The 13,041-nt window shown below is 45.6% G+C and overlaps 1 protein-coding gene across 1 annotated transcript; it reads right to left on the reverse strand.

Moving 5' to 3' along the window:
• Nucleotides 1–1,184: 1,184 nt before the first annotated feature.
• Nucleotides 1,185–8,995, reverse strand: LOC129815506 (uncharacterized protein C3orf20 homolog). Its single transcript, XM_055869394.1, has 7 exons — nt 8,906–8,995; nt 8,531–8,743; nt 8,200–8,355; nt 5,964–6,108; nt 5,616–5,829; nt 5,136–5,457; nt 1,185–4,461 (listed from the first exon to the last, which is right to left on the reverse strand). Exons 4-7 carry the CDS (start codon nt 5,971–5,973, stop codon nt 4,231–4,233), a joined length of 777 nt encoding a protein of 258 aa, XP_055725369.1. The 5' UTR covers nt 5,974–6,108; nt 8,200–8,355; nt 8,531–8,743; nt 8,906–8,995; the 3' UTR covers nt 1,185–4,230.
• Between the last annotated feature and the right edge of the window lie 4,046 nt (nt 8,996–13,041).

Consider the following 13,041-nt stretch of genomic DNA (forward strand, 5'->3'; position numbering starts at 1 on the left):
AATGACTGGAACGAACTACAAAAATCTCTGAAACTGGAAACACCTATCTCCCTCACTAGCTTTAAGCACCAGCTGTCAGAGTAGCTCATAGATTACTGCACCTGTACATAACCCATCTACAATTTAGCCCAAACAACTACCTCTTTACCTACTGTATTTATTTATTTATTTATTTATTTTGCTCCTTTGCACCCCATTATTTCTGTCTCTACTTTGCACTTTCTTCCAATGCAAACCAACCATTTCAGTGTTTTTTTAGTTTTTATTTTACTTGCTGTGTTGTACTCACTTCGCCTCCATGGCCTTTTTATATTTTTATTTATTTATACATATATCTGTTTGCCTTCACCTCCCTTATCTCACCTCACTTGCTCACATTGTATATAGACTTATTTTTTTCACTGTATTATTGACTATATGTTTGTTTTTCCTACATGTGTAACTATGTGTTGTTGTATGTGTCGAACTGCTTTGCTTTATCTTGGCCAGGTCGCAATTGTAAATGAGAACGTGTTCTCAATTTGCCTACCTGGTTAAATAAAGGTTAAATAAAATAAATAAATAAATAAATGAGAGAACTGGGTAAGTTTCCACCATATTGCTTCAACCTTTCAAATGATGCCAGATCAGTGATAAATGGAGGAAAGGAGACGAGAGGAAGTTAAAACTATTAACAGACAACTATACAGTAGCACCCCCACATTCTGTAGGACAGAGATCTCCTACACTCCCAGCTAGCACATGTGGTTCCTTGGAAGTTGTGGGAACGTACATTTTTGTTTTCCCATTGGTTCTGTGAACAAAGCCATCATTTTCCTGACATGTAAAACAGAACGTTTTTTAACATTCTGAGAATGGAAGTAGAAATTTCACCTTTTCTGGGAACGTTACTTTTTAGGTTGCAGGGATGTTGTTAGAATGTTTCACTATGGTTTCTTGAAAGTTTTCCTGGGATGTTTAACAAATGAATGTTCTGAGAACAGAAATCATAGGTTATTTGAAGGTTATTAAATAACGTTCTGAGAACATTGTAGTGAATGTTTTGAACAAAATGTAAAGGGTATTTGGAGGTTTATGAATAACTTCCTTAAAATGTTCACTGAATGTTTCAATAAGACTTTTAATAACACTGCTAGCTTGGGTTAATGGGTTTGAACTCCAAGCACAGATAAAACACATGGAAATGCATTTGCTTAGGCATTTATTTTTTATTGTGTCACAGTGTCAGTGAGATTCAAGCCGAAGATCTCCTGTTCTCTATCCCATGGAATTAGTCCACTGCGCCAACAGAATGGAGCTAGCATGCCATGTTTTATTTACTCATTACAAAGCTGTTCATTTTAGTCTATTCAAACAAATCCCATTTGAAAGGAAACCCTCATTAAGATCAGGTGTGGCTAATTAGTGGGGGCGGCCAACACCTGCACACAAATTAAATCAAATCAAATTTGATTGGTCACATACATACAGTATTTAGCAGATGTTATTGCTGGTGTAGTGAAATGCTTGTGTTCCTAGCTCCAACAGTGCAGTAGTATCTAACAATACACAAATATACACAAATATAAAAGTAAAAGAATGGAATTAAGAAATATTAGGACAAGCAATGTTGGAGTGGCATTGACTAAAATAGAGTAGAATAGAATGCAGTATATACATATGAGATGAGTGAAGCAGTCAGTAAACATTATTAAAGTGACTTGTGTTCCAATATTAAAGTGGCCAGTGATTCCATGTCTATGTACAGAAAAAAGTTGACACAGCTACTCATTTATTTTAATGTAACTAGGCAAGTCAGTTAAGAACAAATTCTTATTTACAATGACTGTCTACCCCGGCCAAACCCTAACCCGGACACCGCTGGGACAATTGTGCGCCGCACTACGGGACAACCAATAACGTCCGGTTGTGATACAACCTGGAATCGAACCAGGATCTGTAGTGACGCCTCTAGCACTGAGATGCAGTGCCTTAGACCGCTGCGCCACTCGGGAGTCCATTCAAGGGTCTTTATTTTGACTATTTTCTACATTGTAGAATAATAGTGAAGACATCGCAACTATGAACACTCTTTGCCTTGATGACAGCCGAGCACACTTGGTATTCTCTCAACCAATTTCACCTGGAATGCTTTTCCAACAGTCTTGAAGGAGTTCCCTTCAAGACTGTGCACCCGGTGATGCATAGGACAGACCGCACCACCCTCTGGAGAGCCCTGCTGCCCGACAGGATGCTTTCAATTGTGCATCTGTAAAAGTTTCTGACGGTCTTATGGGCCAAGCCAAATTTCTTCAGCCTCCTGAGGTTGAAGAGGCGCTGTTGCACCTTCTTCACCACACTGTCTGTGTGGGAGGACCATTTCAGATTGTCAGTGATGTGTATGATGAGGAACTTGAAGCTTTCCACCTTCTCCACTGCGGTCCTGTCAATGGGGATAGGGGCATGCTCCCTCTGCTGTTTCCTGAAGTCAACGATCAGCTCCTTCGTTTTGTTGACTTTGAGGGAGAGGTTATTTTCCTGGCACCAGTCCATGAGGGCCCTCACCTCCTCCCTATAGGCTGTCTTGTCATTGCTGGCAATCAGGCCTACTGTTGTGTTGTCTGCAAACTTGATGATTGAGTTGGAGGCGTGTGTGGCCACGCAGTCATGGGTGAACAGGGAGTACAGCAGGCGGCTGTACAACCCTGTGTTGAGGATAAGCGAAGTGGAGGTGTTGTTTCCTACCACCTTTTGGCGGCCCGTCAGGAAGTCCAGGACCCAGTTGCACAGGGTGGGGTTCAGACCCAGGACCCCGAGCTTAATGATGAGCTTGGATTGTACTATGGTGTTGAAGGTTGAGCTACAGTCAATGAACAGCATTCTGACATAGGTATTCCTCTAGTCCAGATGGATAGGGCAGTGTGCAGTGCGATGGCGATTGCATCGTCTGTGGATCTATTGGGCGGTAAGAGAATTAAAGTGGGTCTAGGAAGTCAGGTAAGGTAGAGGTGATATGATCCTTAACTAGCCTCTTAAAGGACTTCATGATGACAGAAATGAGTGCTATGGGGCAATAGTCATTCAGTTCAGTTACCTTTGCTTTCTTGGGTACAGGAACAATGGTGGACATCTTGAAGCAAGTGGGAACAGCAGACTGGGATAGGGAGAGATTGAATATGTCCGTAAACACTCCAGCCAGCTGGTCTCCGCATGCTCTGAGGACATGGCTAAGGATGCCGTCTGGGACAGCAGTCTTGCAAGGATTAACACGCTTAAATGTCTTGCTCACGTCGGCCATTTAGAACGAGAGCCCACAGTTCTTGGGAGTGGGCCGCGTCAGTGGCACTGTGTTATCCTCAAAGCGGGCGAAGAAGGGGTTATGCTTGTCTGGGAGCAAGACGTGGTTGTCAAGACGTGGGTGTCCTTGGCTAGTTTTCCGTTTGTAATCCGTGATTGTCTGTAGACCCTGCAACATAAGTCTTGTGTCTGAGCCATTGAATTGCGACTCCACTTTGTCTCGATTCTGACGTTTTGCCTGTTTGATTGCCTTACGGAGGGAATGACTACACTGTTTGTATTCGACCATATTCCCAGTCACCTTGCGGTCGTTGGCACTTTCAGATTTTTTTAACAAGATAGAGGATAGAGAGTTTTGTTGACACTGAGAGCAGAATGAATATGTTTTGTAATAACATTCTTAGAACGTTCTTTGAATGAAAAGCTCTTACTGTTCTGAGAACATGACTTTAAAAAGAACCATAAGGAAACCTGCAGAAAACGTTATGCTGAAGTACTGAAATTCCCACAGAAGAATGTTGTTTCTTAACGTTCTCTGAACATTCTGAGAAAATTCGCAATATCAAACCAGTTGGAGTACCTATCTAGGGCGGCAGGTAGCCTTGCGGTTAAGAGAGTTGGGCCAGTAACTGAAAGGTCACTGGTTCAAATCCCAGAGCTGACTAGGTGAAAAATCCTTGAGCAATGCACTTAACCCTAATTGCGCCTTTAAGTCACTCTGAATAAGAGCGTCTGCTAAATGACAAATGTAGAACATTACCAAAAATGTTATGAAATGTAACCATGTTTGAATTTTTAGGAAACATTCTGTTAAAGTAATGTTATCAAGAAAATAACATTACTTAGTCAAGTTCCTTAAACGTGCTGAGAATGTTCCAAAGCCAAGCAACTTTCCTGCACCATTCCCAGAAAGTTGTGAAAATGCAAAATAACCATAGGACATCCATGCTCTCGTCAATCTATAAGAAACATATGGTTCTCAGAACATTCTGTGCTAGCTGGGCTGTCCCAACCATAATCAACTACTTCCAAACCCCCCGTTCCTCCCTGTGCCCCCATGTTGTGTACCAGAAGTGTTCCAGGTCCAATGCCGTGCCTCTGGACCAGGACAGGAAGTGATGACTGGGTCAGACGAGTGGCCGTGTCTGTGTCGTATTTGACCAACCTGAACGGGTCCTGAGAACTCTATCACAGACATAAACATCATAATTATTAACACTCAACAAATAGCAAAATCATCTAGCACATTCCCACTGTATGTCTGAGCCAGGGTTGCCATGTCTGCAGTTTTGCTGCAAATTGGGCTACTTTGAAAACAATGTTGCGCGTGAAAATGTAATGGTCGCGGGTTTCAGGTTTTTGGGCTACTTCTAAACTTCACCACAGACGCCATGGCATTTCTCTCTGTTGAGTGAGTGATGAGGAGGAGGGCAGGAGCGGTGTATGTGTGTTTCCGAGTGGGTGGGGGGGCGGAAGGGTGTGTGTGTTGAGAGAGCACTGCAGCAGGCAGTTGAGTCACGTGAGTGAGAGGAGAGCAGCATGTGCGCACGTCATGAATGGAAACACCTATTGGATAAATGTGGCAACTCCTCTCTTGCTGCCCGCCAATAAATGTGGGTCGTTTTCAGGCCTTGTTTGATCAAGTCATTTTATCTACACCTGGCAACTCTGGTCTGAGCCATGATCAGACATAGTCTATATACAGTATGTCCCTAAAGACACCCTATTCCCCATATTGTGCACTACTTTCTAAAATACTGAGTACATTTGGGATCAGAGACCAAAAGCAGTGCACCATATATGGGTAGTAAGAGTATCATTTGGACAGAAGTAACACCTCCACACCCCTAGCTCCTCACCTTGGCACAGGGATTGGCGGAGGCATGGACCTGCCTGTGATGGACCCTCCGCAGTATGACCTCCACATTGCGGGCCCTGGGTGGGGGACAGAGGGAGGAAGTGACGTAGATCACCAGGATGTGGCCACGGGGGGCCCAGGGGGCCCGGAGGAACAGCTCCAGCTCCAGGTCAGACAGGAGGGGAAGGCGGGTTGAGCAGTGGCAGCCCTGTGGAGTAGGAGGAGTCTGAGAGCTGTGGAGGAGGAGTCTGAGAACCGCAGGGCATGGAGGAGTTTCACTGGGGGAGAGGGCTGAGACGCATGGCAGGCCTGCTGACTTTGCCCTGTGGGAGAGAGAGACTGTAAGATTAGTGTGTGTGTGTGTGTGTGTGTGTGTGTGTGTGTGTGTGTGTGTGTGTGTGTGTGTGTGTGTGTGTGTGTGTGTGTGTGTGTGTGTGTGTGTGTGCGTGTGCGTGTGCGTGTGCGTGTGCGCGTGCGTTACCTGTGTAAGGTAGGTCTGTACAGGTTGGCTGGTGTGGACATGGGCAGGCTGCAGGTGGCTGGCCTCGGGACCTTCCTCCTCAGACGGGCTGGACGCACAAAGGTAGGTGGTATCTCCTCAATGGTGAGAGGTACTCTGGGAGTTGCAGTCCAAGCCTCTTTGCGTTTAGGTGGTCTGGATTTGTAGTCTGGGAGCAGTGGTTTATCACTGAGGCCTGGGGGATGAAGAACAGAGGGAGTTTAGGTAGAAGACTAGTAGTTTAGTTTACAAGAAATAAACATCACACAACAAACAGGGTTGTTCTAGGGCCATCAATCATGGAGAATAGCCCATGGGGTGATGGGATACCTGTGGCCATCAGGTAGAGTTGAAGCCAGCGCAGCGCTGTCTCTCTCACTCTCTTCCTGATCCCCTGTAACTTCGCCCTGTAGGCCTCGACCTCCACTGACTCCACCACTGCTGCCCCTGGCCCCTCCCTTCCACTACTCACAGGCTATACATGGGGAGGAGTGTGAGGAAAGGAGAAGAGGGAGGGAAGGAGGGATAAGAGGGGAAGTAAGAAGGATGAAAGAGGAGGGGATTGAGGGAAGGAAAGGAGGAGAGGGAGAGAAGGGGGGATAAGAGGGGAAGTGAGAGGGATGTGAGAGGAGGGGATAGAGGGAAGAAGATAAGTAAAATAGATGCATTAGACAACAGCAGAGACAGAAAAAAGTGCTGTTTCCATAGTGATCATAAACCGCTTACAGTGAAGGCTGTCTAGTCTTCCATACTGACACTAAGTAAACCACATCAAACAAATACCAAATAGATATCTCTTAAACATTAAACTTTTTATAGGAATGAGAGGATACCAAGAGTGTGCAAAGCTGTCATCAAGGCAAATGGTGGCTACTTTGAAGAATCTAAAATCCCCCAAAATATTTTGATTTGTTTAACCCTTTCTTGGTTACTACATAGTTTTAATAGCGAAGACTTAGTTTTGATGTCTTCACTATTATTCTACAATGTAGAAAATAGTAAAAATTAAGAAAAACCCTTGAATGAGTAGGTGTGTCCAAACTTTTGACTGGTACTGTGTGTATACGTTTTTTCCAGAAAGTTATGAGGTCCAAAAGTCACCCCATAATAGGAATGACGCGGATGCTAATTTTAGGTACTGTCTACACCCCATGACAAAATGTGTAGAATTGCAGGACACTAACTTTAAAATCAACATTGCTCTGTCATCAAGAGAGGGTCCACTAAAATGCTTTGCCCACGAGGTGAAGGCGGGGGGGGGGGGGGGGGGCACAACCAAATCTCGCTTAGGGCCCCCCAAAAGACTAGAGACGGCTCTACTGAATTTAATCAGTCAATCACATTGTTTTGCTCAGTAGTATATCATAGCAGGCCCAATGCAGTCATGCTGTCTCCTGATATCCCTCCCTTCCTTGCTCTCACTCTCTCTGTGCTTAGAGTTGGTAGAGGCAATATTCAGTATGTAGGACTGTTTAGGGGCTCTACCCTAGATTCTGGGTTCTTACCAGCTCCTCCCCCCTCAGACTCAAGGTGATGTCATTCTCCACCAGGACGCTGAATATCAGGGTCATGTTCAAGTGGTTACTGAAGGTCAGTGTTATGTTCTCGTTCACCTGATGAATACACACAAAATCTATAGTAGATGTGTTTGGGCTGCACACACGCACACATACGTACACACACACCTTGTATTTGTGCAGAACTTCATTCTGAGACCTGGGGTTGAAGGTCCACTCCTTGGTGAGACAGCCCTCTCTTGTGTACTGCTGACCTCCCAAGGATCCCACCAACAAGGCAACCCAGCTGGACCTGATCACACAACCTTAGTTTACAGACTCTTTTACAGACTCTCATAGGTTTACTCTTGAAATTACTGCTAAAGTTTGTGATTGCATGGCTACCATTACTGCACATCTGTAGTGCAGAGGATCTCAACCTTTTTGATGCCTGGGACCTCTTTTGTGGTAGCAAATGTGGTAGCATAATCAGAACATAACTTGAGTGAGATAAAAAAAAATAACATACAATGAGTTGTACTATGACTTCAGCAGTGCCGTACAAACCAAGTCTCTGATCCTGGGAAGAAACTTTTTAAAGGCCTGTCGCTTGGCATCGGAGAGAAAATTTTGCAGTTTTCAAGCTAATTTCCTGCAATTCTACATATTTTGTCATGTGGCAGAGAGATTTTTTGGTGTTGCAAATTTAAAGATAATACAGTGCATTTACTTTTTTTTTTAAATACAAGAAGTATTAAGTTGAAAAATTGTAGAATTGGTGGCGTACTGTGGATACCAATATCCCTGTGAGCCTCCCAGGCCCATGTTGCCCAGGGTTAAGAACATCCATTCTAGATGAATAATATTAAATTGTATTGCATTCGACCATCTTAACTTATTCCACGGATCCCTTGGCCAAAATGTGTTGAATCTGTTGTCGTTAGTAATATCATTTTTTACATTTTTTATTATGCAGCACCATCGCGAACCCCCAGGGGTGCGCCGACCACACTTTGAGAACAACTGTGTTAGTGTATTCTGGTTTCAAACCGCTGGTGATCTGACCATACCTGTGCTTGCCTGTGTGGTACACAACACCATGGCCACTGGGCTTGAAGGAGGCCACCAGGATGTCATAGGGACTGTCAGAGAAGATGTTTGTGTAAACGCCCCCTCCGGGCATGGCACTGGGCAGCTGGCACACTGCTACTGAACCAGATGGGTAGCTGAGACACAGTCAGGGACAACACTGAGAGGAGAGCTCCATGCTAAAATAGATTAAGGATGTGAAAGGAGCAGAGAGCATTGGGAAAGGTTAGAGGGAGGGAGAGAGAGATAGAGAGGGTGGAAAAACATGGAAGTCAGCAGTGGTAGAAAGCAGAAGTGGCGAGGCAAGGATACTAGAGATAGCTGGTTCCATCAGGCAGGCCGTAGTGCAGTTTTGGGGAGATGCTGTAGCTCAAGTACTTGGTGTTGGGGATTAAGGGGAAGAGGCAGTCCTCTGCATGGGCTAGGACTGGCTGTGGCAGCTGGAGGACCTTATAGTCCTGGTAGTGTTGAGCCACCATGGGGCGTGTGTGGCCTCTCGGATCCAGCCGGACATTCTCCTCTTTTCTATAGGAGCATAATCAAATCAACACAACGGCTACACAAGTGTCTATGTAAGTCATATATGTGAAGACGTAGAAGGGTAGACGGGGGAATGAGAATCTGGTTTTACAGGTTGATCTGTAGTGCTGAGAGAGGAGTTCTGCTCCATAGGTTTATACCACTCACATCTGATCCAGGATGGGTCTGAGCTTGTTGACAGCCCAGTAACACACCTCCAGAGTCTTGCTGTGAAGACGTGGAGTACAGGGGACATTGTTTACCTCTATAGGGAGATGGAGAGACAGATATAGAGAGAGAGACAGATATAGAGAGAGAGACAGATATAGAGAGAGAGACAGATATAGAGAGAGAGACAGATTTAGAGAGAGAGAGAGAGAGAGAGAGAGAGAGAGAGAGAGAGAGAGAGAGAGATAGCGAGAGAGAGAGAGACAGATATAGAGAGACAGAGAGAGAGAGAGAGAGAGAGAGAGAGAGAGAGAGAGAGAGAGAGAGAGAGAGAGAGAGAGAGAGAGAGAGAGAGGTCATGATCAGATGAGCTCCTGCATTTTTCAGCATTTTCTTTAAAAAATATAGATTTAGAGTTAGTTAAACTTGGATTTTTTGTCAGGAACACATACAGGATGCTACCCTCTACAACATAACCCTAAATTCAAATCAAAACTCAAAACCTACATCCTGATTTTGGACGGAATTACGGAATCACCTGAAAGATTCACAAATACCAAGGATTATTACACAGCAAATTCTCTGGAAAACAACAGAAACCTGAAAACACCACCCAACCTGGAACTGAGTGAGTAATGTTTAGTCTGAAACTATATTCTATTGCCAAAAGCCAAGAAGAAAAATACATGACATTACTTTATAAGCATTGAATGAAACATAATTGCCAAGCTTGATACAGCTTCAACTAGCACTGACGTGTCAAGTGAGAGGTGTCAAAGACCATTAGCCCAACAATGGCAGGAGAGTCGAATAGTCTACCCCAACCAAATGGAGAGGCCTTAGAAGCTCCCTCCCGCTGTTCAGAGGTAATTAAAATACTGTACCCTGTGAGTGTGAAGAATGACAAGGCAAGAAAAGAGCACAAAATGAAGCTCCTTATGGAAAATCAAGAGACACTTTTTGCTGACTATTACAAAAATGGGAACATCAGCAACCTTATCTTCCACACAAACCATCCCCTGGCATGGCACAGTGCTATATTAGCACACTACCCCTCTGTTAAGAGAGGGGGGGTTAACGAGGGGTGGAAACTCAGGATTCTTGACAACGAGGACGAGGAGTCAGCTAATATAAATCTTTATAAGTCTGGAACAGTATTGGTACAGGGCAACCCCAAACAGTTTCAGCTGGACTTTCACCTAATCAAAGAATTAGCCCAGCAGGAGAAGCTCTCCCTTGATAAAGATACCCCCACCCCAAGCGGGTCAGACCAGACCTCTTCATCAGGACCCACAGACGAGCAACCCTCAGCAGACAGTCAACCTCCCAGCACAGAGTACTTCCCCCTCATTGAAATGAAGGATAAATTCACCCAGCTGGAGGTAAGGCAGGTGGAGCTGGAACAGCAGGTGATTACACTCCAGTCAGCACAGACCCAGACAACAGTCCAGCACAACAACACCCCCTTAACCATACCAGGAGAGCTGGAGGTGGAGAGAGACATATCTGCACTCTGGACAATTTCAACAGGAGAAAGAGCAGAAGCAGGAGCAGAACAAAGCACTAGAGGAGAGGATCAGACTGCTGGAGGAGAGGGAGAGGGGGATGGAGGAGAGGATCAGACTGCTGGAGGAGAGGTGGAGGGGGATGGCATGTGACAGAGAACAACCCACTAGGGAGGTGGCCATCCCCACAGAGACGCCAGCAGAACAGCCCACCTCAGCACCCGACAAAAGTCTCGACACCACAGCAGAACAGTCCACACCAGACCCTGACCATAGAGTCAACATCACAGCAGAACAGACAAAAGAAAAACCCCAAGCCCAGCAGCTCTCACCCCCTCTGAGCACCCCCCCTGTCAGCCACCCTGATAGCCCTCCTGATAACCCCCCCACACCCACTGAGGACAAACACAAGACACAGATTGTTCTCCTTATGGACTCAAATGGGAAATATATAGAAGAAAAAAAACTTTTTCCCAAACACAGTGTGTCTAAACTCTGGTGTCCAAACACCCAGCGCGCCCTAGACCTTCTGTCTGAGGACAAACTAGGCTCACCTAGCCACATAATAATACACACAGGCACAAACGACCTGAGAGCACAGCAGGAAAGGGTGGCCACAGCACTGAAGGGAGTGATTGAAAAAGCTTCTTCTACTTTCCCCAACGCACAAGTGGTTATCTCCACCCTGCTACCACGAAAAGACTTCCACCCTGCTACAATACAGCGGGTAAACGCAAGCATTTCCCGTGACTGTGCCTCAAAACCAAATGTCTTTCTGGCCCACCACTCCACCCTGGACTTGAACAGCCTCTATGACCAGGTCCACCTCTACAAGGCAGCAGTGCCCACCTTTGCCCGGACTCTAAAGGACATCGCTCTCAAACGCAGCCCCAACACTTCACACAGGAGCAACAGATCAATAGACACCCCACCCAGACCAGCGAGACACCCTCCAAGACCTTCAGGACCCCCCCCTGGACCTACACATAGAGGACCCACGCCAAGAGGACTTACATCCAGACCACAGCACCCCCAGACACATCCACACCCCCACCCCAACCAATCAACACCCCCCCACATCAACCATGCCCACACCCCATTTAGGCCCCCTCAGATCAGACCTATGCCACTCCTGCCCACCCCATGCACCCCACCCCCGCAAAGAGGGCATCAACATGGAAGTCACACATACGCCCAGGTAGTGAGCGGGCAAACAGGCCCAACCCCCACTCTTACACTCGCCCAAGCCAACGGCATGTACCAGATGCTCAGCAGGCTCTGCTCACACTTACTGGCCTGAGGCCAAACCACGACCAACAACATTGGACACTTTATGGAACAAAAAGCCTTCACTATATCATCCTGGAATATCCAAGGCCTGAGGTCATCTGCCTTTGGCCTAAAGAGCAGGAACCCGGACTTCACCAAAGAAATCGGTAATGCAGACATTGTCATCCTGCAAGAAACCTGGTATAGAGGAGACGGACCCACTGGTTGCCCTCTAGGTTACAGAGAGCTGGTAGTCCCATCCACCAAACTACCAGGTGTGAAACAGGGAAGGGACTCAGGGGGAATGCTAATTTGGTATAGAGCAGACCTAACTCACTCCATTAAATTAATCAAAACAGGAACATTTTACATTTGGCTAGAAATTCAAAAGGAAATTATCTTAACAGAGAAAAATGTCCTCCTGTGTGCTACCTATATCCCCCCACTAGAATCCCCATACTTTAATGAAGACAGCTTCTCCATCCTGGAGGGGGAAATCAATCATTTCCAGGCCCAGGGACATGTATTAGTCTGTGGCGACCTAAATGCCAGAACTGGACACGAACCTGACACCCTCAGCACACAGGGGGACAAACACCTGCCTGCAGGTGACAGCATTCCCTCCCCCATATGCCCCCCTAGGCACAACTATGACAACATAACCAACAAAAACGGGTCACAACTCCTGCAGCTCTGTCGCACGCTGGGTATGTACATAGTCAATGGTAGGCTTCGAGGGGACTCCTATGGTAGGTACACCTATAGCTCATCTCTTGGCAGTAGCACTGTAGACTACTTTATCACTGACCTCAACCCAGAGTCTCTCAGAGCGTTCACAGTCAGCCCACTGACACCCCTATCAGATCACAGCAAAATCACAGTCTACTTGAACAGAGCAATACTCAATCATGAGGCATCAAAGCCAAAGGAACTGAGTAACATTAAGAAATGCTATAGATGGAAGGAATGCAGTTTGGAAACCTACCAAAAAACAATTAGGCAACAGCAAATCCAATCCCTTTTAGACAACTTCCTGGGTAAAACGTTCCACTGCAATAGTGAAGGTGTAAACTTGGCAGTAGAAAATCTTAACAGTATATTTGACCTCTCAGCTTCCCTATCAAATCTAAAAATCTCAAATAGAAAACCGAAGAAAATGAACAACAATGACAAATGGTTTGATGAAGAATGCAAAAATCTAAGAAATAAATTGAGAAACCTGTCCAACCAAAAACATAGAGACCCGGAAAACCTGAGTCTACGCCTTCACTATGGTGAATCACTAAAACAATACAGAAATACACTACGGAAAAAGAAGGAACAGCATGTCAGAAATCAGCTCAATGTAATTGAAGAATCCAT

Source organism: Salvelinus fontinalis, chromosome 18 (assembly GCF_029448725.1).
Source record: "Salvelinus fontinalis isolate EN_2023a chromosome 18, ASM2944872v1, whole genome shotgun sequence".
Lineage (NCBI taxonomy): Eukaryota > Metazoa > Chordata > Actinopteri > Salmoniformes > Salmonidae > Salvelinus > Salvelinus fontinalis.

What these genes read in the sequence shown, in the direction of transcription:
- LOC129815506 (XM_055869394.1), bottom strand. An exon ending in TACAGACCTACCTTACACAG is followed by an intron (nt 5,458 to 5,615) that starts GTAACGCACGCG and finishes TCTCTCCCACAG; the next exon opens with GGCAAAGTCAGCAGGCCTGC. An exon ending in CCGCCAATCCCTGTGCCAAG is followed by an intron (nt 4,462 to 5,135) that starts GTGAGGAGCTAG and finishes TGTCTGTGATAG; the next exon opens with AGTTCTCAGGACCCGTTCAG.